This window comes from Zootoca vivipara, chromosome 2 (assembly GCF_963506605.1).
Source record: "Zootoca vivipara chromosome 2, rZooViv1.1, whole genome shotgun sequence".
Taxonomy (NCBI): Eukaryota; Metazoa; Chordata; class Lepidosauria; order Squamata; family Lacertidae; genus Zootoca; species Zootoca vivipara.
The window spans coordinates 19,323,753-19,346,715 of NC_083277.1; the positions used below are offsets into that span (position 1 = coordinate 19,323,753).

General features: G+C 47.2%; 1 protein-coding gene across 3 annotated transcripts in view; it reads left to right on the forward strand.

Annotated features, from left to right (window-relative positions):
• The window catches only part of SETD5 (SET domain containing 5), a 61,884-nt gene extending 43,320 nt beyond the window's left edge, over nucleotides 1-18,564 (forward strand). For 2 of the 3 annotated variants that reach the window (XM_035106900.2, XM_060271242.1), the window contains exons 16-24: nucleotides 102-344; nucleotides 2,644-2,773; nucleotides 5,954-6,207; nucleotides 10,295-10,351; nucleotides 12,753-13,208; nucleotides 13,692-13,969; nucleotides 16,116-16,249; nucleotides 17,362-17,447; nucleotides 17,589-18,564. In XM_035106900.2, the coding sequence (XP_034962791.2) occupies nucleotides 102-344; nucleotides 2,644-2,773; nucleotides 5,954-6,207; nucleotides 10,295-10,351; nucleotides 12,753-13,208; nucleotides 13,692-13,969; nucleotides 16,116-16,249; nucleotides 17,362-17,447; nucleotides 17,589-18,227 (2,277 nt within the window). In that variant the 3' untranslated portion in view covers nucleotides 18,228-18,564. The remainder of the gene's footprint in view (nucleotides 1-101; nucleotides 345-2,643; nucleotides 2,774-5,953; nucleotides 6,208-10,294; nucleotides 10,352-12,752; nucleotides 13,209-13,691; nucleotides 13,970-16,115; nucleotides 16,250-17,361; nucleotides 17,448-17,588) is intronic. The other variant, XM_035106904.2, reaches the window with a different exon arrangement.
• The last annotated feature ends 4,399 nt before the right edge of the window (nucleotides 18,565-22,963 follow it).

Consider the following 22,963-nt stretch of genomic DNA (forward strand, 5'->3'; position numbering starts at 1 on the left):
GGTCTGCCTATTCCCACCTCTCCCTATTGACTCCCTTATTTTGTCTTGTCTTTACAAGTTCCTTGCATAGTAAGGCAGGTTTCTGTTATTTCTGCTTTCAGTATCTAGTTACAGAATGGCTGAATGACAAGGCAGAGAAACTGGAGTGCCCCATTGAGTGCCCTTTACGTATCACCACTGACCCAACCGTGCTGGCTACCACCCTCAATATGTTGCCAGGCCTTGTCCACTCCCCACTCATTTGCACCACGCCCAAACACTACATCCGTTTTGGTTCTCCCTTCACCCCAGAAAGGCGAAGGCGGCCTGTTCAGCTGGATGGGAACTACAGCTCATGCAAAAAGGTATGTCTGCTTTTGGTTGTGGTCCGTGTACTTGGCCCAATGTTTCTTAAAATAAATAAATTTGAATGTCTAATGAATGTGCATGCCTTTCCTTAAAACACCCCAAAATATGCTTGCCCAGGTTTGGTTTACTGAAAATCTTCCTGGAAAAGAAGCATACAACTAAAATTGTTTTAGTTGGTTCTTGTTATTTTCAGTGTATGTAGGGAACAGTTTCTCCCTGCTTGCAACACAGCCTCATGACACTTCAAAAATTACAGAAAATGCATGGTCTTCTTCCATAGGCTCACTAGGTGTTCCTAGATGTGCATAGACTATGCACTGCATGTATTGTTAGACAAGACAAGACTGTGGTGTGCTTAAACTCTTGCAGGATTTCTTAAAACGCTTTATTGTATGGGTTTTAAAAACTGCAATAGCTGAAACACCTAAGTAGTAATTGATGCACTGTACACACCTTGAATTTTGTAGTTGCTAAGATATTGCTGGTTGAGATCTCTTGAATAGAGATAACCTGTGATGATTCTTGGTTAGGTGAGCAGAAAGGAAAGTGCGTTTTCTGTTTTCTCTCTGCACCCCAAGCTGTAGCTAAACTAGGGAGACTAGGAAAGTCAAGAGTATCTGTTTCAAGAAGGGCTTTGCACATTGTGATGCCAGCTCTAGATTTTCCGTAGACCTTAGCAAAGTCAAGTCTTCATTTTAATCTTTTTGCTTTATTTTTCTAGGCTACTAGTTACGTTGTGTGTCTAATGCTTTCTTTAAATGTATTTTTTGCCTTGAGAGGCAATACCTACTCAGAGTCTGCCTAAAGCAGCTTGTTTTTCATGCCTTACAAAGGCAGGATTTATAGCTGGGTTTTCAGAGGGTTCTGAGCTGCAAGGGAATGGCCCATGGACACAGGAATGCCCTCTATGCAGTTTCCTGGGCCTCACGAGCTACCTGGTATAAAACAACAAAACAAACCCCCCCACCCACCCACAAAATGGTGTCAACATAACCCCTCAGGCAGAATAAGTCTATTCTGGTTTAGGCTGCTTAAGTCATGAAAGTAGCTCTCATAATACATGACAGCTTTTTAATAAAGCTAATATTTGGGTATCTTGCTTGTATTTTGGCAAGTTGCCTGTCAAGGGCAAGGTGGAAGAAAGGGGATAGCCAGCAACAGGACTATGAGGAAGTGGTTTCTGTCTACTAGAATTTGACTTTTCAATTTGACAACTATCTTGAACATCCACAAGGGCTTTGAAACTTGCTTTACAACAAAATTGTGGAATGGTCTATGGGCACATTTGTGTGGTAGGTCTAGAGCAGCATTGGATGGCCATACTCCTGGTCGTCTCTATTTCTTCTCCTGCTTTTGTTCAATGTATGTTCTATGCTGCATTGCTGCAACCATGCCAGAAATGGGCTCCCGACATTTCCTTTTAGACTGGTAAGCATATCTCTGCCATATATTGCTCTGACACAGTGGGATAAGCCATAATTAGAATGCGCCTTCTGCTAATTGGGTCCTGAATCTGGCTCATTTCTCCATGTGAATGTCCTGGCCTGCTAACCCCAGTATGCTTTTGGGCAAAAGCAAAGAATTCAATTTTGCTTTCGCAATTTCAGTTTAGAGCATTAATAGCATAATCTTGTGTGCTTAATTAGAATCAGTAATTTCCAGATCTGGTTTTACCATGTGCATGTTCAACATATGAGAGTCTTGGACTAGGTAGGAGTGGCAAGCTGTTGTTTTTACGTTTCCATATGCTAAAATAGTGGTACCTCCCTAGTAAAAAGAAAAGAAAAAGCTGGATGCTGGCGTTCAAATCTTTTCATATAAAGATACCGTTCTAGTCTCATGGTTGTGGAGATGCATTTGAAAATGTGCTATAATAGGTGAATGACTCAGAGTTCAAGGGGATGAAACTTTTGGCCTGCACTGGCTCCCTCTCTTTTAAGGCTCCTAATTAAGTTTCCCTACACACAAGCCCCTGCTGCCCTCCCTGCCTTACGCCATTTCCTTCTCCTACTGCACCATCATTTGCCAATTAAAAATATGGGCTCAGCCTATTTGCATAGAAGCCTCACTTATTTTCAGTAAAAAAAACCCAACCAAAACTTTGAGTTGGGCTAGAGGGTGTAAACGGCCCTGCCCATAAAGCGATTGAGGTGAAAACAGATCCTCCCCATGCCCTGGGGTTGGCATTGATCGATAACATGGAAATTGCTGAAAGTGGTCTGTTGCAAGTCTGTTTTTGGGGGGGGCACTTTAAGTGGGAGCCTGTGCATTATTGAGCAAGGTTTGTTTTTGCAGCGTTGGATAAAGCAGGCTCTGGAAGAAGGGATGACTCAGACCTCAGCTGCTTCCCAAGAGAACAGAACTCAGTGTCTATACCAAAGCAACGAGAGTGGTAGCACTTCTGGCATCTGCAAGGAAAACGCAGGTTGGTTGAGAGGCCTCCATGTTTCAGTGGTGCACGTGGATGTCGTTTCAGTCTTTCACTCTTTGAAGGGCCAGTTAGAAAGAAAGAAAGAAAGCATAATTGCAGTAAATAACTCTATATAACTCTGGCCTCCGTGTACTAACCAGTTTATTTATTCGTTTGTTTACTGCATTTGTATCTCGCCTGATTCTCCAAGAAACTTGAGGTGGTGTACATAGTTATTCTCCTCCTCATTGAGTCTTCAGAACAACCCTGTGAGGTCGGTTAGGCTGAGAAGCAGTGACTGATTCAAGGTCACTCAGTGAGCTAATGAGCAATAAAAGGTGCAGTGCACATAGAATTGCGTAGTGTTGCTACCTGTTGACACAGGCGGCTTCTTCTTCTTCTTCTTCTTCTTCTTCGTCTTCGTCTCCTCCTCCTCCTCCTCCTCCTCCTCCTCCTCCTCCTCTAATTCCTTATTGTTATTTCCTAGCAACTCAGGACCTACAGTCTTTGCCCCAGGGTTTGTGATGGACTAGAGCTCAGAAGTGCCACCCTCCTCATTGTATAACATCCTATCCTTCACAGCTCCTGAGGTCGCTAAGGTGGTTAGAGTGTGGTGCTAACACCAAGGTTGTGGGCTCAAACCCTGTATGGGCCACCTGCACATTTCTGCATTGCTGGGGGTTGGACTAGATGAACCTCGGAGTCCCTTCCAACTCTACAGTTCTGTGACACTGGCACAGGCCTGTTGCCATTCTGCAGATAACAGTCCACCTGTTAGCCTGCTCTTGAGGGGAATGCAAGGGGGAACGAGCAGAAAAACCGTACAAGCTGCACGAATGGTGTTTCTTTTGCCGGGTGACTACTCATTCTGCCATTTCCTTGCGGAGGGGGGCAGGGAGGAGAGTAAGAAGGGGCTTGTTGAGGATAGGATCCTCCTTTTCCAAAATCAAGAGAACCCATTCCCCTTTGGGCTTCATCTAGAAACAGAGACCTTATTCCCAGGGAGGAAGTGCACTGCGCCAAACCCAGTGCCGCCGCCTTCCTCCGCTTGCTGGGAAAATAACTGGTTAAAGAGTAGGCACCTGGTTGCAGAACAGCCACTCTCCAGCACCGGAGCATACATCTGTGAGCAAAGCAAAAAGACAAGTTTTAAAAACAGTAACTTTGCATCTGTCTTTGCAGAGGAAGAGGGTGGCGATCTATCCAAGTCAGGGATCAGTTTTCCAAGGACGCGAGACGAGGCCCTAGGCAGTGTACAGATAACTGTTTGTTACACAAAGGTTAGAGGCATCTAAAGCAGAAAAAGCACTAGTTCTGGGCAAATTGCAATTTTAAGTGAGAGGTGGTGGTGCGGGGGAAGCATAAGAGGCTTCTATGGGTTGGATTCTTTGAGTTAAAAGTTGTCCAGTGGCATTTCTTAGGACCACGAAATCATTTGGCTTTTGAGGGTTTCTTGCAGGTCAGATTAAGTTCTGTCACATGACGTAATGAAGCGCTGGGAAGGGCAGGCCTATGCAACTCCCTTGTTAATAGGGTGGCGGGAGAGAAGAGAGGTGCTGTGGCTTGAGAAGGAAGGGAAATTGGGGGGGGCAGCTTTGTACAAGATACTTATGCAAGGGACAGCTCACACATGCAAGTCAGCATCTTGGGGGAACAACTCGAAGAGTGCTTGGGGTTGGGGAACTGGTTGGGGATCTAATCTACCAGCGAAAACTTTGCAAATGAACTCCCACTTACAACTATCCTGGGGCTGCTGTTAGGCAAAGGTTTGCATTGTGTGTTGAAGGGTAGAGCATAATCTTATCAGTAGATGGTTGGAAGCACTGGAGCAGCCCTACTTCCCTTGGAATAATTGGCTCTCACTGGCTAGAAGGCAACTGTGTTTTTTGGCCAACAGGATCGATGTCTGTCAATGGAATGTGGGCTAATAGAGGTTCCCTTTGGGATACAGGTAGGCAGCCTGCAGCTCTGAGCCAGATTCCATTTGGCCTGATTCCATTTTGTGTGGCAAGGAAGGAAAGAAGAAAAAGGTACCGGAGAGCAGAGTGGACACCTTGATCTCTGACCCCACTCTCACTTTTGGCTCAGGCTCCCCTCGCCACCAATATGTGACTCCAACAGATTACCCTCCAGCAGAAAAAAAAGGCTGCCCACCCTGCTTTAGACGTTCTACTGATAGTGTGAGGGATGGCTTACTGATGAGCAGCTACTTTGGAGCTGGGGAAAGTGTTTTAAGTTATCCAACTGTGTGAGTGGGGGAAAAGAAGCCTTGGTTTATTGAGAAAGAGAGATTAGCTTGCGCGTGCAGATGCAAAACACTCCAGTTGAAGGAAAGTGGGGGCTTCAAAGTTCTCTTTTGGTCTTGCCATCAGTAACTGGTCTCTACCCTAGCAGGAGACTTGCTGCTGCAAGGGTAGTGGGGTTTGACAAAATAAAATTAACAAGGACTCACCAGTGAAGATTGCTTGGCGTCTGAGGATAGAGATAATAGAGCAGAATAACCCTTTTACTGCACTTTGAGGATTGATTTGAAAGTACTGGGGACAGTAAAGAGTGCAGAGAGGGAGGCCCGGATGTTGTCAACAGGAAACTTAATAGAGGGACTTGTGGGCCTTACTGCTGGACTGTTCTTGCAGGATTAGTTCTTGTTCCGCCTTGTTTTGAATTCTTGCCAGATTTCCCATCAGCCTAATGAGTGCAAGGAAGACGCACCATTCCTAGCTTAGGAAGACTGCAGGTAAATGAAAGGAAGCATCACAGGGAAGTGAGGTGGTTGAGTGGCGGAGGGGAGAGGCTTGGGTTATCACTTTCTGGGCCACAACCCTGTCTTTTGGCAAGGTACATACTGCTGTGTTGGTGGAGATATATGGAGGTGATGTGGAGAGGCTTAGATTTTAGACAACCTAGACCTTAACAGGTGTTTTTATTGGCTTGTTGATCGCATTTGGTTTGGACCCTTTTTTTCATCTCGGGAAGTTCCCTTGAGCCCTGGAATTGTTCCCCTTTCTTACCTTCCTCTGTTTTGGTCGTGCTCCTCTTTAGAAGGGTTCTTTTTTATAGAGAGAGATGAAGAGTTGTTAGTATGGCAAGAACCAGTCAAAAATTTAAAGGTTCATGTAAGGGGAGTAGATGATGAGCGTAGATTGGGGCTTTGTAATGGTAGAGTCACTACCTGGATTCTGTGTTGCATTTCAGATTTCCTGAGCCCCCTGAAGAAGTGGAAATCTCGCTATCTAATGGAGCAGAGTGTTACCAAGTTATTGAGACCGCTTTCTCCAGTCACTCCCCCACTTCCTGACCCCTCAGTTCCAGATGCGCTGAGCCCACACCTCACCACGTCCTCCTCATCTATGCCAGGAGAGGAGGAATGCCGAAGTAGCTGCGGTGTGATCTTCTCACCAATTCCCTCCTTGGCTGCTAGTCGTTGTAATACTCCACTACAGTTTGAGGTAAGTTGGGGGGCAGGATGGCAGCTTTCCCTGCAGACCTAGGATGTATACATCAAAACTCCTTGGAAAGACACAGGTACACCTAAGAAATGAGCAGATAGGTTTTTTAAAGAATCCTGTGTATTCCGAGAATCTGGCACCCGCAGATTATAAAGTCCCTATTCTCCTTTATTGTTATGCACAGTAGATGGATACTAGAGTGTGCAAAGGGTTACAGGTTACCAGAAACACTACTCCCTGCATCCTAATTCACTTAATCTCAGCTTCCCTAGCCCAGTAGCATCCAAAGATGCTGTCAACTTCTGGGCTGCTGCTCTCCTGCATTCACCTCTTAGCAAACCCTAAGCTCTGGAGAACATGAGCTGTATTGCATCCCAATAATTCCCCATCTGCATGATGTGTTTCCTGTTCTTCTTACAGCCATTTGCCTCCCCCTTTCAAAACTTCTGTAAACCTTTGTAGTGCAATGCAGGTGTGAGTTGCACAGGTAGCCTCAGTTTTGCAGTTTCCCGCAAGACAAGCACGTGCCAGTGCTTTCATTCTGAAGCATCCTGTTTTCTTACTTTTTATTGTGTCCCATATTTGTGCTTGGGATTGAGTTGGAGCTTCCCATTTTTCAATATTGGGCCACTAAACTCTTTAGGTCTGCTGCTGCCCTACTTAGCAAAACTCCCTGGAAATGTTTATTCTTATGAAAGTTGAGGTGACCACAATTAGGGATTCTGGACTCTCCATCTTCTGCTACTCTCAACTTTCTGCATAATTGTATGGGCTTTGAATCTGGGCTTTGCATTTCTGTACACATAGGAAAACAACATTGCACCAAGACAACCCAGACTGTATCAATGGAATCCAGATTCTGCAGCTTCTAAAATAGTGCAAATCGGAAGCCTTTGCATGATTTCTCACACTTTGCAGAATTCTATTTCTGTTTACTTTTTTATTTAATGAAATGATTGTAACATAACCTCTAAGTGGTTTACAAGGAGGATTTATTCTGCTGACCGGGATGGCAACTTAAGACACTATGAATCCTGCTCACCAGCAGCCCTGACTCCTAAGATTCCATCAGGCATTGCCCACATATTCTCAAGTGTAGCTTCGCAACCATAGTTGCTCCTTTTAAAAGAAAAGAAAAACAAGATTCTTAAGCTGAATTCTATGGCTGGTGCCCTGTGGCTTTTCTATACTTCCATATAATTGCAGCATTTCCACCACCGCGATTATGGTCCTGCCGCTTGAGTGCAAGTGGGTTGATCATTGTGCAGTGCCTGATCATTAATTTTGCTTACTATCCAAATGGCAAGATCCCCAATCACTTTCCCAGTGCCTTTGGATTCAGGTCTCGTGGGCTCTTGCATGGTTTCCAGTTCTGCACGGAAACGGAGACAGCACTCGTTGGGCTGGGGAAAATGCAGAATTGTGCTGTTGCCAGAAGCCACAGAAACTTGAGTGGCCTTAGTTGCCCCAGTCTTAGTGAGACAGTGGCATGCATGGGATGTCACTAGGACTTTGTATCTTGAGACTGAACGTTGGTCCCAATTTGCGCTCCTGATTTGAAGCGGCACTTAAGGAGTGTTGGTCATAGCAAACTTCAGTCAGGCTTCAAAGGTTTCTGCCCCATGTAAGAAAGTGAGCGGCTTCTGATGCTGTATGACTGAGTTTCCTGCCCACCTGCCCCTCTTTCTGTTTGTTGTATGGAAGGAGCCTTGCAATGTGTTAAAGTTTCTACCACCTATTCTCCCCAGTTCCCCTGTGTTGAGGCTGCCCCTTTTCACACCATTCCACTCATTCATGACACGTTATTTGTGTTTCCTTTAAATTATTTCCTGCTGCATTTCTGCCCAATCCATAATTGTCTTTTTTTAAAAGGAAGAAGCAAGTTAAATAATACCAGTGCATTGTTAAACAGCAGATAGAAATAGCTCAAAGCAGTTTGAGCAGCCATCAAGTTGAGCCTACCTCCTAGAAAATCAACAGTGAAGTTATAAAAAGTTAGAAAAAAAACCTCAACCACACAAAAACAAACACAATAAAAAATAGCCCAAAGCGCCAAGGGCCTTCTGGAGGTTCCCTCACCGCGAGAAGTGAAGTTACAGGGAGCCAGGCAGAGGGCCTTCTCGGTGGCAGCGCCTGCCCTGTGGAACGCCCTCCCAGCAGATGTCAAGGAAATAAGCAACTATCTTACTTTTAAAAGACATCTGAAGGCATCCCTGTTCAGGGAAGTTTTTAATGTTTAATGCTGTATTGTGTTTTCGACATTTGCTTGGGAGCCGCCCAGAGTGCTTGGGGAAACCCAGCCAGATGGGCGGGGTATAAATAATAAATTATTATTATTATTATTATTATTATTATTATTATTATTATTATTTCCCAAATTTGGGAATTCCGCTGTTGTTGGACTGCAACTCCCAACATCCCTAGCTAGCAGGACCAATGGTCAGGGATGATGGGAACTGTAATCCAAAAACAGCTGGAAACCCAAGTTTGGGAACCCCTGCTCAAGAACATATTTTACTGTGCTTATGTGGTTTAGCATTAAACCAGTCTTCCTCAATTCCATGTGCTCTTGATGTTTGAACTACATATCCCATCAGCCTAGGAGTTGTAGTCCAAAGCATTTGAGGAGCCCTGGGTGGGGGAAGGGTAGTTTAGATAAAAGTACTTGTTGTGGGTCTGTGTCTCATGGGCTTCTGCGCTTAGGGATCTGAAGCTGTCTTACCTTGGAAGTGTTCAGAAGCTCAACATTTAATCAGCTTTTTTTAAAAAAGAGATAGATAGATATATGGTTTTCCCAGTAGTGATGTATGGAAGTGAGAGTTGGACCATAAAGAAGGCTGATCGCCGAAGAATTGATGCTTTTGAATTATGGTGCTGGAGGAGACTCTTGAGAGTCCCATGGACTGCAAGAAGATCAAACCTATCCATTCTTAAGGAAATCAGCCCTGAGTGCTCCCTGGAAGGACAGATCGTGAAGCTGAGGCTCCAATACTTTGGCCACCTCATGAGAAGAGAAGAATCCTTGGAAAAGACCCTGATGTTGGGAAAGATTGAGGGCACTAGGAGAAGGGGACGACAGAGGACAAGATGGTTGGACAGTGTTCTCGAAGCTACGAACATGAGTTTGACCAAACTGCGGGAGGCAGTGCGAGACAGGAGTGCCTGGCGTGCTATGGTCCATGGGGTCACGAAGAGTCGGACACGACTAAACGACTAAACAACAACAACAACAGATATACCCAAAGTGACTTTCTTGGTAAAAGGATTTATGGCATGATGTCAGCTTAATCAATAAAGGGATTCTGCCATGTGTCGCTGCTCTTTTTGCCCCAGCCAAATGTGGCACTAGCAGCTCTCAAATGGCTGCCTGACAGAGACATGCTACATCTGGGGTAGAGCCACCGGCCAGCATAACCCAGCAGATTCTGAGGGGTGGTGGTCCTCCCCCTGCAGTTCATGCTTTCCAGAACTGCATACCTCAGGAAGGACCCTAGGTTTACAAAAGAGGAGAGAGATGCTTTCATGCAACATTGCAGTTCCAGGTATGGAGGCATCTCCCATGCTTCATGCCCACCTTCCCTCAAGGAGCTAGTACTGTACCATAATTTCATATCCACTGTAGCAGACGCTATCTCAAGGAGCAGCCAGCTGAGAATTTTTTACATAATGCCTTCACCTTTTAGTCCAGTCTGAAAGCAAGGCATTGTGATATGCCAGCTCTCATCCGAGTGATGGCGTTCGCGAGGTGTTACTGGCTGGCCGGGCATCCTCTGAACACAAGGCAGTGGAATGATCTCTGGTTTCTGCGCTGTCCTTTCATCCGGATACTAAAGTTGTAGCATGAGACACAGTAACTCCATCCTGTGTTTTTTTTTTCTACTCTAAAATCCATGTAATGTATTCACTTCCCCCCTAAGTGATGAGGCCGCCCCCTTGATAGTCTCTTATCCTGCCCCCACCCCACCCCATCCCCCGCAAATAGATGTGGCTAACCTCTATGCTTTTTTCTTTTCTTTTTTTTACTTCATTTTATTTTGCTTCTTGACTTGTAAAATTAGATGAATAACAAGATGCTTTTCCCTCCTAGAACGTATCCTCCCCTGAGAGTTCCCCTGCGCATAGGCCCGAGTCCCTGTCGCCCGAGGTAGTTATCACACCATCTCAATTGGAGGCGGAGAGGGTGTGTAGTTTGTGTGGGGTGTGTGTGTGTGTGTGTGTGTACACACTTGGAGGGAGGAGGGATAGGGGAAGCAGTGGGTGGGGAAGAAGGGGCTAGTCAAGTCAGATTCCTTTGTTGTTGAAGTTGAGCATTGAGTGGTGAACGAAGGGAAAATGCCGACCACTTGCCAGTTAATTCTTCTGAAGTAGCATTTCCTGGGGAGTGGGGGAGAGAGAGAGAGAGAAGGGAAGGGAGAGGAGAAAATGAATCAGACTCTTTTAATTTTTGGTGGCTGGCCCTGGGCCTTGCAACCACAGTGCTGTATGTTTTATTGAACCCATCTTCTTAATCCATTGCAGCATAGACAGTCCTGCTCCTACTCTGTGCCAAAAGTCCACATTCTTCAAGATACAAACTCTGCGGTCAGATTCAATTGTGCAACTCGATAAGCATAATGCAAAGTTAATTGTTTTGTCTGGTGGAGTTTGGAGTCTGAGGCCAGGGAGCGATATGGCTCCTAAGCGGGCAAGGGTGGCTATGTGGTTGTACAGACCTAGAGATAATTTTCTGGCAGGATTTATTCTGTTTTTGTTTTTAGGCCATGATTGTTTTATAACAAACTTTTTAATGCATGGCTTCCACCGAAAAGCAATGTAACACTTTTTTATAAAACAAATGCATGAGTAGGGGAACATAGAGCCCAAGAGGGAGAAGGGAGGAACAGTTTCTGAAAGAGGACTAGAAACCTAAGTCTAGCTTCCCAGAAATCTAGTTAAAACAGTGTGTTGGGTGCCACAGTCAGTTTGGAACGGCAAAAGGCCAACAGCCCTCAACCTGAACGTTTCAAACAAGTACCAAACTGGGGAGTTGCTCACTGACGGCTGCCCTCCTGGATAGCCAAAACGTGCCTGGACCTGCCAAAGCATTAGACACAGCACGATGAGAACTCCCATTTAGCACACGGGTAATGTGAAGTTTTACTGGGCTAATAAAGTGCCGGTCTGGTTGCATCCCTCCAGTCTGTCCTTCTCCATTGCGAAGAGTAAAATGGATTGAAGGCTGCAGCTCATGGGATTCCAGCAGAGGCTTCTGGGAACCTTCATGCCTTCATGCATTTGTACTCCCCACCCCACCCCCGTGCCCTAAATCTGCCACGCACATCTTGTCTGATGTATGTATTTTGCACCCACACGGTATTTTCATTACAGTACACACAAGCGTGCACACCTTTCCTTGCCTAGAGATTGATCTTTGTGAAGGAAAGGGGTGCGACGCAGCTCTTAGGTTTGTCTGCTTTCACTCCAAGGCAGCGGGACAACAAGAGCTTTGTTTTGTAACCCTCCCACCTCCAGCCTATCAAACGGAGAAGCAGCGCTTTGTGGTGTGGGGTCATACCCCCCCCTTCAGTTTAGGTAGTCAGTCTGCAAGCATAATGTTGGGATGCTGCATATAAACACCATCATGCCAAAAATTCAAGACAAAAGCAAAAGGGATAGAAGCTAATAATGGACATATCTGCAAAGCATGAGGTAGGCAGGGCACTGTCAACAGTTTTCTAAGTTGCAGAGCAGGAATGAGCTATGCAGTGTGGTTTATGTTCGTTGGTCTTATTTTGATCAGTGTACCGAGGCTTTTGTAAATCCTCGACAGCTTGGACAGGGATGGGAGTTATTGGGGGCAGAGGAAAGTGGGGGAGCAGTACAGGGTGCCAAAGATTCATCCCCATTGAATGGGCAGCTCCTCTCCCAATTGCTTTTTAATATAGCCACCACCCACACTTTTTTTAAGGACCTTGTAATAATTGGAAACCTGTTAATCCAGGATTCTGCCCATGGCTTGCATGCCATCCTGCGAAGCTTAGATTCTGTCAGGTGTGCTTGTCAGTTCTCTTCTTAAAGAGATTTCTGAATGCCGTGAAGTGTGCTTGCAAAGTGTGCTTGTGACTAGCTTTACAACAAAGAGGTTGGTGGATAAGAGTACCTGGTGTGTGGTGCCTTGAAGTTTTCCTTGATTCTTCACCTTTTATTGAAATGGTTGTGACGTTATTTGTTAAATAGTGACCTTGAAAACACACCGAGGCTCATTTGAGCCACCAACATCTCCATCCTCGAGGGGGAGGGACCTTGCAAATTTAATTTGCCTCCAGAAATTCTGCAGAGGAAGAGAGCGGCTATGCAGCTAGGGGGGAGAAAAAACCCAGGCAGAGCGGAGAGCAAAAGACTGGGAACAAAGAGTGAGAAAGCCGTATATGTGCTGTCCATGGGAAAGGAGGTCTTTCCTGAATTAAAAGTGTTTTTCTCTTGTCTGCCCCTTTCACCTGCTTCTCTACCCTTTTTGATATCCTCTCCCTCACCCGCCCCCACACCCCCTTTGTTGGTCATTCCAGCTCTGCCTCAGGACGGACCTTGACCTACAGAAGGCAGGATTCCTGGATGCCGGCACTAACAGCTGTCCAGAGAAACCCTCCTTGCTCACTCCGGGGCATTCTGACCTGGCATCCCAGCCCTTGGAGACCAGCTTCCCAGGAAAGAGTGGAGAAGCCCAGGCGCTGCTACGAAGTTCTGACCAGGCTTTTCGGACAGAGTTTAACTTGATGTATGCCTTCTCCCCTTTGAATGCTATGCCTCGGGCAGACGGATTGTTACGAGAGTCTCCGCAGATGGCCGACGGGAAGCTTCTGAATCCAGACAGGGGCTGCTGCAGCTCCCCTGCGGAGGGATACTTTGGCAGGCACGAGCAGGCGCTTCTGAAGGAAGCTGCACACGGACCCTTGCCCCCCTGTGGCGAGAAAACCTGCGAAGGTGTTAAATCCACACCCCAGAACCCTCCGCAGAGGAAAAAGGCAAGTATCCGACATGAGTAACACGAGCACAGTCACTCCAGGGAAAAAGGAAGGCCTGCCCGGTGTGCGTGTGCGCGCTGGGAAATCGTACAAGAGGAGGCAGTCTGGAGCCTGCTGAGAGACATGCAGACTCTCCATTACTTGGTAGGGTGAGCAGCTGAGGCATCTTTCTTTGGTGAGAACAGGATGAAAGCAGACATCACGTTCCCTGGAGGCTCAGAGAAGTCCATGCAACAGGGTGCGGAGTCTGTTCTTAGAGGGTCGTTCTTATCTCTGCTTTGTGTTGTGCTCGACTCTGTGTGACCCGGAGGTCTGGCTGTAGGTTTCCTACTGACCATAGGCTGGAGAGCAGCTTCCTTGCACCAGCACAAAACCCATGTAGCCCACAGGGCATTGCAGCAGGTGCCTTTTAAGCACGTACACACACACACATGTCAAGTCACGTCACCTGCCTGAAGCTGATGATAGCCTTTTCTCTCCTAGGTATCCCTTCTGGAGTACCGCAAACGAAAGCAAGAAGCCAAGGAGGGAGGGGATTCCTCTCGATGTACAGGGACACCTACCCGGCTGAGTGTCAGCTGCTCTGGGGCAGATGTGGATGCTGCTGGCCTCGTGCAGGGCTCAGGGGCCCACACCCTGTCTTCTCCACAGCATGGCTTCTCCCCCTCTCATTCTTCTTTGTCTCACCTGGAGGAAGTCAGCCCACCAGAACCAAGGGGGACCACGCACAGCAAATCCCAGGACAGCATCAGCAGTAGATGGTGAGTCTCAAGAAGCAAACTATGGCAGAGACATGTGTTGTTTCTGGGAGTTCCTCCCTGGCAAGGTGAAAAGAGATAAAAATGTTTATGCCCTGTGCCGTGTCTTGCCTCACTTGGTCTTAAAGGGCAGGATGATAACCTCGATAGCGAACTTTGAGCACAGAGAGAACACTTTTCACAGCTCTCCCTTACTGTGGGCTATAGTCTGCAAAGAGCCACCCTGCTGGATTCGACCAAAGGTCTGTCCAGCGTTGTTTCCAGCAATGGCCTGCCGGGTAATTTCAGGAAACTTACAAAGAGATCAGAAAACAACAGCCTTTTTCTCTTACTCGTCCCAAGCACCTGGTATTCAGAGTCCAGTTGCCTCTGAACGCAGAGGTTCTGTTAAGTTATCATAGCTAATTGTCATTATTCTGCTGTCAGTGAACTTGCAGAATTTGACTTCCTAAATTTTTGTTTTTACCTTGCCACATATTGATACTGCTTCTATAAGCAAGTTGCAGCACTAGTAGTATCTGAGTTCGGTGGTTCCAAAGACTGTGGTCTTTGTTAGATCTGCAGCGCTAAATGGGCTTGGGAGTTCCAACTTTTCTGCCCTTTGCAACTAGCGGGCAGTGGTGGGGCAGAGCTGTTTCGGATTGGGGGTGGGGGGTTAGAGTCCTGTACACTCAAGCTTGTTAGTTTCCTCCTGAGGACCTCCTTCTACCTTTGCGTACAGATAACTGACCTTTTCTGCTGCATCAGCTGTACACTGGGGACAGGCGGTGACTTCGAATCGCAAACCATATTTACACAAGAGCCTCAACAGATTTGCTGTGCTTTGCAATATCGGCACACAGTTTTCACTTTAAAAGAAATGAAGTTTCCATCTCTCTCAATTGCCAAGGAACTGCCTTTGCAATCTAAACAGACGGGCTCCTCCTCCTATTAACCCTGCCCTGCAGGAAGCTCTTGCTAGCCAAACAAAAGCAGCAGTAAAGATGTACATTCCTTCCTTCCACATCCCCACCCATATATACCCCCCCCCCACACACACACACTGTGTGAGCTCTGACTCTTCTTTCCTCTCCCCACTTACCTCATTGAAATGTGACCACCTGTCTAGCTCATATTTGCAAATTAACTATAAAGGCATAAAATGTGCAGATTCAGGAATCTAGCACGTAAGCTTTTTGATTTCAATACTTGAAATACCAGCAATGATTGTACTGTAAAAGTTGGAGCAGAAGTACCCATTGGGGTTAAGTCAGGAACTGGGGGGGGGGGTATTTTTAAAATTGGGTTGCAAACATAATTATGAAACTCAAAAGGGTTTCCCAAAAGCGTAAAATTTTGGCTGCCGTGCTCCAGCATGGAACATGCTATACACGCCTTCTTTCTCACTCCTTGCAACTACCTTGTGAAGGAGGCTGGGCACCATTGTTCTGATTTTACTTGTAGTAAAAAGTTGAGAGTCGAATGACCTACCCAGAGCCACTTCAATGAGTCCAGTTCTCACTAAAATGGTCCTAAGCAGAGAAAATCCACACCAGCTGTGTAAGAAATGAGCATTTTAACATTTCTACCTTGGTGAGCAGGGCATGGTGAAATAGAGCTTTGTTTTCTGCATTACAACTTCATTTGTGTATTGACTAGTGACCTCCCTTTGTACAATCCTAAAGCACAAAGAAAAATCTCGGGCCATATTTTTATTGCCCCAGAGCAAACCATCCTAATATACACTGCAGCCGTGGAAGCATTCCAGCAGTGGTTGAGTTCCCCGCACAATATCCTTTGTATGCTTCGGACTCTTATCCCAGGGTAACTGCCTTCTGTTTCCCCCAACGAAACTATAGAAATAGGCTGCAGTGTTACCATTTGATTAAAATGGTTATTTGCCTCTAATGAATATTTTCTAGCCATCCATTGTGAGGCAAGTTCCACTCTGCCCTAGAAGTAAACAGCACTTGCCCCTCAACAACTAAGGTTGCGCATAATGTAGAAATACACATGAACAAGACTCCTTCAGACCGCAGGGGTACCTTTCAACATAATAAACTGCTGTTGTTGTTTAAAAATATTGTCACAAGATGCTTGAAATTTTTTAGACCTCTTGAAGGGTCCAGAGGTGTCATTCCCATTCTCGCTCTTTTGTGCCCTGCTATAGGATGGTTCCCACCTCGGTGGAGCGGCTGCGAGAAGGCCGTGGGATTCTGGAGAAGGTTTTACGCAGCAGCGCTAAGTTGTGTCAGAGAGGAGAGCCCTCGCCCACTCGGGAGAGCCTGGGGGAGAGAGAAGCAGGTAAATGGGAATGCACTGGGGGGGGGAGCTGCCTTTGGAGCTCGGGCAGGTGGGGCTGAATCTACAAGCAGGGCTCTGTTCTTGTGGGATGATGGAGTCCAAGACCGTCTGCGACCTATGGGATTTCTGCTCCACGTGGCGCAGGCTCACATCACTCCAAACAAAGCAGTTAAGATTCATTCGCTAGCTTTGTCTTGGGGATACAGATATAAGTCTCTCTTCTCTCTCTCTCTCTCTCTCTCTCTCTCTCTCTCTCTCTCTCTCTCTCTCTCTCTCTCTCTCTCTCTCTCTCCTGATTGACTTACACAAGTGTTTACAATTTTGCAGTGAGGTATTCAAGAAGAGGCTAGGCAGGCATAGAATTGAAGAGTTGAAAGAGACCGCAAGGGTCTTCTAGTCCAACCTCCTGCAATGCAGGAATCTCAACTGAAGCATCAATGACAGATGGCCATCCAACCTCTGTTTAAAAGCCTCCAAGGAAGGAGAGTCCATCACCTCCTGAGGGAGTTTGTTGATCCACTGTCAAACAGCTCTTACCATCAGAAATTTCTTCCCGATGTTTAGTTGGAATCTCCTTTTTTTTTTTTTTGTAATTTGAATCCCTTGGTTTGGGTCCTAGCCTCCAGAGCAGAAAAAAACAAGCTTGCTCTATCGTCCATGTGGAAGCCCTTTAGATATTTGAAGGTGGCTATCGTATCTCCTAAACTGTTCCTCATAAGGCTTGGTTTCCTTGGTCATCTTGGCTGCCTTCTTCTGCACACATACCAACTTGTCAGTATCCTTCTTAAATTGGGGCACCCAGAACTGGACAGGGTACTCCAGGTGTGGTCTGAGCAAGGCAGAAGAGAGGAAAGGGGATTGACTAGATAAGGCCATGATTCTGTGAAAGGGTGTCTTCCTCTCCCCCCCCCCTTCAGTGTTGCTCCTCTAGCTATTGAGGTTTTACTAGTTTTATTCTAATCCTTGTGTACATTTCAGTTTTTCTAGAGCTGGGGCTCTTCAGGGGGTCTCTTTCTCACCTGTCCCTGCTACAGGGGCTCATCTGTAGCTGGTTCCTCCTAACCCAGCAACCTGTATTTCTGCTGCTAGACCCTCTCTGCTCTGCCTTCCAGATGCTGCGGAAGGAGATTCGACAGACCCCCTCAACCCTTCCCTCAAGGGACCAGCCGTTTATAGTCCTTCGCGTTACAGCTACCAGGTACGTGAAGCAATACCCGCCTCATGCCGTTCGTGGTTGGCTCTCTCTCGGGCACAGTCCAGCCTTTCCTGCCGGGGTCGCTGAGCTGCAGAGCTGGGTGCTAAACGGCGGTTTTCTGATGCCTGCTTCTTTCCCTTGCAGCTCTTGCAGTCGGACAGCCCGCGGGCGGAGTCGCAGACCGTCCTCCAGAGCGCCTCCCCATACCGAGGACACCCCATGCTATCCCCTGGCTACAGCTACAGGTCTCAGTCCCAGAGAGCAGGGCACCTTCCGCCCCTCAGCTCCTCAGAACCCTCCCTTTCCTCTGCCCCCTCGGGCGCCACAGACTCCTCGGCTCTGTTTGCAGGGAACTCTGGGTATTATAGCAGTCAGCAGCCGTCTGGCAGTGGCGTCTTGAAGAAGAGCTGCCCCATAGCCACTGCTCCCAGCCCTGCCCAAACGGCGGCAGCTGCAGACTGTTTGCCCCCCTCTGAAACAGGGTCTCATCCCTGCGTGGGAACCGCTGGCTGCCCTTCCTCCTCCTCCTCCTCCTCTTCCTCCACTTCCTCGTCGTCTTCGTCTTCCTCGTCGTCGTCATCATCCAGGCCCTCGCAGTCAGACTTGCGGACTATCAACCCTCCCGCCTCTGGGCAGCCTGCTCTGTACCAGAGCTCCAGAGCCGCAGCACTTTCCAGCTCACAGCAGCACTACTCTCACCGAGGGGGAGGAGGCAGCATCAATCAATACAGACTGCAGCAGCTTGCAGGGTCAGGCGTAAAGACTCAGACCGGCCTTTCTTAGGGCAGGACAGACTAGAGCCCACCGTTCCTTCTGGCAGTGGCTCACGGGGGAACCATGCCGGGACAGCAAAGGGCCCAGAGGCTGGGGCTCGGGTGCGCCGGGCAAGAGAGAGCACTGCCGGCCACCCCCTGGCTTTGGAAGGAGGAGGTGGCAGCGGCAGAATGGGCAGGAAAGCATCTCTCTGGTGTCCGGGTACGTTGTAGAAAGCAAACGGTGCTGAGTGGCATGGCCTCCGTTTCCTACCGGTGCCCTTAGCTGTAGTCACCTGGGCAGGTAGGGAAGCTTGAATATGAAACCAGTGCAAATCAGAAAATAAATAAATAGGGGAGATGGGGATATGTGGGGGGAGGGGGGGCGTTGATCTAAATCCCAAAGTGCTCTCTGCAAGGTTGGGTTCCCAGAGTATTCTGGTCGGGGAGGGTTGGGGGCTTAGTCCATTCTGATCATTCCAGTTGCAAAGAAAGAGCATTTGTGGGAGAGAAGCAAGAGCCGTGGGGTGGGGCTGGTAGCAGTGTGAGTGTGTATGTGTGTGAGAGAGAGGGGTGTGCAGGGTGTGCATGCAGGCATTGCTGCAAAAAGTCACTCTAGTAAGTCCATACTATGCCTCTGAAGTTGGCACCTCGCTGCCAGTGGGGGGGTGGCCTAGGGGTGTGATCAGTTCGTTCCAAGAGGCCAGTGCTGTGGCAGTGGGAATATGGCTTGCTTTAGGTGCCTGCCCTAAGTCTAGGTGAGGGTGATGAACGAGGTGCCCAGTCTGGTGGCGCTGCTGCTGCTGCTGCGGTCAAGAGTTTCATGGAGTGCATGAGAAACACGTCTGCTACCTCCCCCTGAGGCCCAAGAGCATCAACACCAGGCCCGTCAAATGCTCTGTCAAATTCCATACAGTTGCCAGCTTTTCTCACTTGTTTACCTGTCAAGCGTGCGTTTTTATTTATCTAATTTTATATTCAGTTATAACCATAGTAGGTTAGCAAAAATATCAGGCAGGTCTAACCCCAGTGCTGCCACGGACCTTCTCGTTTCCTCTCGGACAAGATATTGCTGTGAGCATGTCTTCCCTCATTTCTCAGATGCACAGTCTTTTCCCCCCGCCCTCCCATTTCTTTCTCTCTCTTTTTTTTTAAAAAATAATAATTAGGACTGTTACAAGTTTCTCTAATCCACAACTGAAATCAGGTGTTCATTCGACTTAGAGGAAACTTTTAAAATTGATCAGAGCAGAGCAGAAGAAATAAACGAACCCTTTCCTTCAAAAGTGTCTGGCTGTTAGCGTGTTGGGGAATAGAACTTGTCACCCACAAGACAAGTCCTATATACTGTCTAGAAAAGGGTGTCAGCTTCACTGGGCTTTGCAGCCTCCCTTTCTGACATGCTGAGCATGCCTCATGGGGGGGGGGGTGAGCATTGCAAGCGATGATTCTGGAGATCAACAGGCAAAAGGCAATGCGCCTGTTATATGTGCAGTCGCCGGGAAGGAGCCACCAGGAAGTTTGGGGGGCAGGCGGGCGAGCTGTAGGGCTGCCCTCAAGTGGAGTTGTACACTGTGCTGTAACATTTGAACTTTCACAAGAGATGTAATAATTTTGATAATAAAATACTTAACTTGAAAACCAGCCTGTTATGCTCTCTCAGCGGGTTCTTGGGCGATGAAGTGTGGTTGGTTTGTGCAAAATCCAGGTGAAGCCGAAGGGACAGGGTGCCTTGTTGCGCACAGCCCAAGATTTTAGCCCTCCTTTCAACGTACAGCCCTCAAGATCTGGAGATCGTTCAGGGGAAGAGAACCCCAAAGTTAGGGGCAGTTGCTGAGAGTGCCCCTTTTCTCATCCTTGTGGACCTGGTTTGCTGCTGTACATGGTATTCCTTATCTACCTTAAATGATATAACGGAGCGATGAGTAAAAGCAGGCTCTTAGGTTTGGTAGGACCAGCACCTTTGGAAGGCAATCCGGAGCTGTTTCTGGCACTGGTGTAATTTGGTCCTGATTACCTTGCACAAGACAAGCTACAGCATTTTGTTACCAAGGGCAGCCCTGCGTGAAGTGCATTACTGTAGTCAAGGCTCAGCGTTCTGAATGCATGAATGCTGTATCTGCTGCTGCTGTTACGAAGAATCGCAGCCGCCTTTCCAAGTACAGCTTGAAAGAGCACACCCCAGATCCCATCCCGGCTTGGACATGAATGCAAGAGTAGCTACTCCCTGGGTCTGTGCCTGAACAGCCAGATACTGTTAACATCATTAACTTCTCCAAAGATGCTGAACACAACGTTATGGTGAGTTATCCTGCCCTCTTCCTACCAAAGACTAGAAAGGCAGGGTGTCAGGCATGCCCCCATCACCCCAGTCACCTTGAATGGCAAGCTTCAGGAACAGGCTAATACAAATCTGAACTTGCAATCATGCTTGAAAACAGTAAGAACCACCAACCAACTATTGAAAACCTGAGAAAAAACAGAACGGCAGCCAACCTGCAAAAGAAAAAGAAAAAAAGGGTTGGGCCCATGCTGTGGGTTCAGCACCTTTGAGAAACGCTATTCAGGTAAGAACCAACAGATCCTTCTCTAGAGGTGGGGAACCTCAGCCATTGTGGGTTGTACTAACTAAAGCTATTTAAAAAAGTGCACCAGGTGGGAAAAGTTGTCTGCCAGTGAATAACTTGTTGACCAAAGGCTGCCTCTACTGAGGTGTATCGATTTTACAAGCATATTTTTATTATGGAATGCTCTCCACCTAAGAGATCCACCTGTCGCCTACCTTAACTGCCTCAAGCTCTTTTCACATAACCATCATTTTAATCTTGCTGACTCCTGGGTTATTTTTATGATTGTGTAGCTTTTAGTTCATTATATTTTCCATATTTTTGTTCTTTTTGCTGGGGCTGGGGCTGAAGTGTGGTACGAAAATACTTGCAGCCAAATAAATATGGCCTCCACCATGCTTAGACACGGGGAGAGCACTGACTTAGACACTGCTAAGATGCGGGTGGCGCTGTGGTCTAAACCACTGAGCCTCTTGGGCTTGCCAATCAGAAGGTCGGTGTTTCAAATCCCCGCAATGGAGTGATCTCCCATTGCTCTGTCCCAGCTTCTGCCAGCCTAGCAGTTCGAAAGCACACCAGTGTGAGTAGATAAATAGGTACCGCTGCAGCAGGAAGGTAAATGGCATTTCTGTGCGATCTGGTTTCAGAAGCGGTTTAATCATGCTGGCCACATGACCCGGAAAGCTGTCTGGACAAACGCCAGCTCCCTTGGCCTGAAAGCGAGATGAGCGCCACAACTCCATAGTCACCTTTGACTGGACTTAACTGTCCAGGGATCCTTTAGTTTTTTACTGAAACCAAATGGGAAGGGTGTGTCTCGTAACTTACTGATGAACAGGTGTGGAGGCAGAGTGGCAACCTGTGAAATCTCTTGGGGAAACATTTCGTGGTATTGACAAGCAACTGACATCATCCTCTGGGACTTGAGTGCTGAGAAGGTGGCCAGAGGGTTTGTAAAATTCACATTAGGTTTGCCACTGCTTTGATTAGAACTCAGAACAATACCAGAACAGTAAGTTTTTGTTTTTCAAATGCCCAGAGTTGACACTTGACTTCATGAATTAATAAAAGTAAACTGAAGATCCAATACACAAAACTTGAAATGCTTTACACGTACTGGTCTATACTGAACTTTTTTTCTAGCCGAGAAGCCCATTTTACCACACCTAATGGTCCCAAGGGACGCGGGTGGCGCTGTAGTCTAAACCACTGAGCCTAGGGCTTGCCAATCAGAAGGTTGGCAGTTTGAATCTCCACAATGGGGTGAGCTCCCGTTACTCAGTCCTCCTGCCAACCTAGCAGTTTGAAAGCATGTCATAGTGGAAGTAGATAAATAGGTACCACTACAGCGGGAAGGTAAACTGTTTCCGTGTGCTGCTCTGTTTCACCAGAAGCGGCTTAGTCATGCTGGCCACATGACCCGGAAGCTGTCTGAGGACAAATGCCGGCTCCCTCGGCCAGTAAAGCGAGATGAGCGCTGCAACCCCAGAGTTGTCGGTGACTGGACTTAACGGTCAGGGTTCCCTTTACCTTTACCTAATGGTCCCAAAGATTGGACTTCAAAGCTGTTTGTCTCATATAACCTTCGCGATGGAATGGAATACCAAGCATGGTGAAATATAGTACAGTGGTACCTCGGTTTATGAACACAATTGGTTCCGGAAGTCTGTTCATAAACTGAAGCGTTCATAAACTGAAGCGAACTTTCCCATTGAAAGTACTGTAATGGAAAGTGGATTAATCTGTTCCAGACGGTCCGCAGAGTACTTAAACTGAAGCATTCATAAACTGAAGCGAACTTTCCCATTGAAAGTAATGGAAAGTGGATTAATCCGTTCCAGACGGGTCCGCAGAGTACTCAACCTGAAGTGTACTTAACCCGAAGCATGGGTGTAATTGGTTCCGGAAGTCTGTTCATAAACTGAAGGGTTCATAAACTGAAGCAAACTTTCCCATTGAAAGTAATGGGAAGTGAATTAATCCGTTCCAGTTGGGTCCGCGGCGTTCGTAAACCGACAATTCGTAAACCGAGGTGTTCATGTTCCACTGTAGACTGAATATCCATCATTGGGAAATGGTATATGTCCCACTTTACCTCCAATGAGCTCAGTGTTACGTATATGGTCCTCTTCCTCCATCCATATTTTTTATCCTCAACAACTCTTTGAGGTAGCTAAGGCTGAGAGTGTCATGGCTGAGT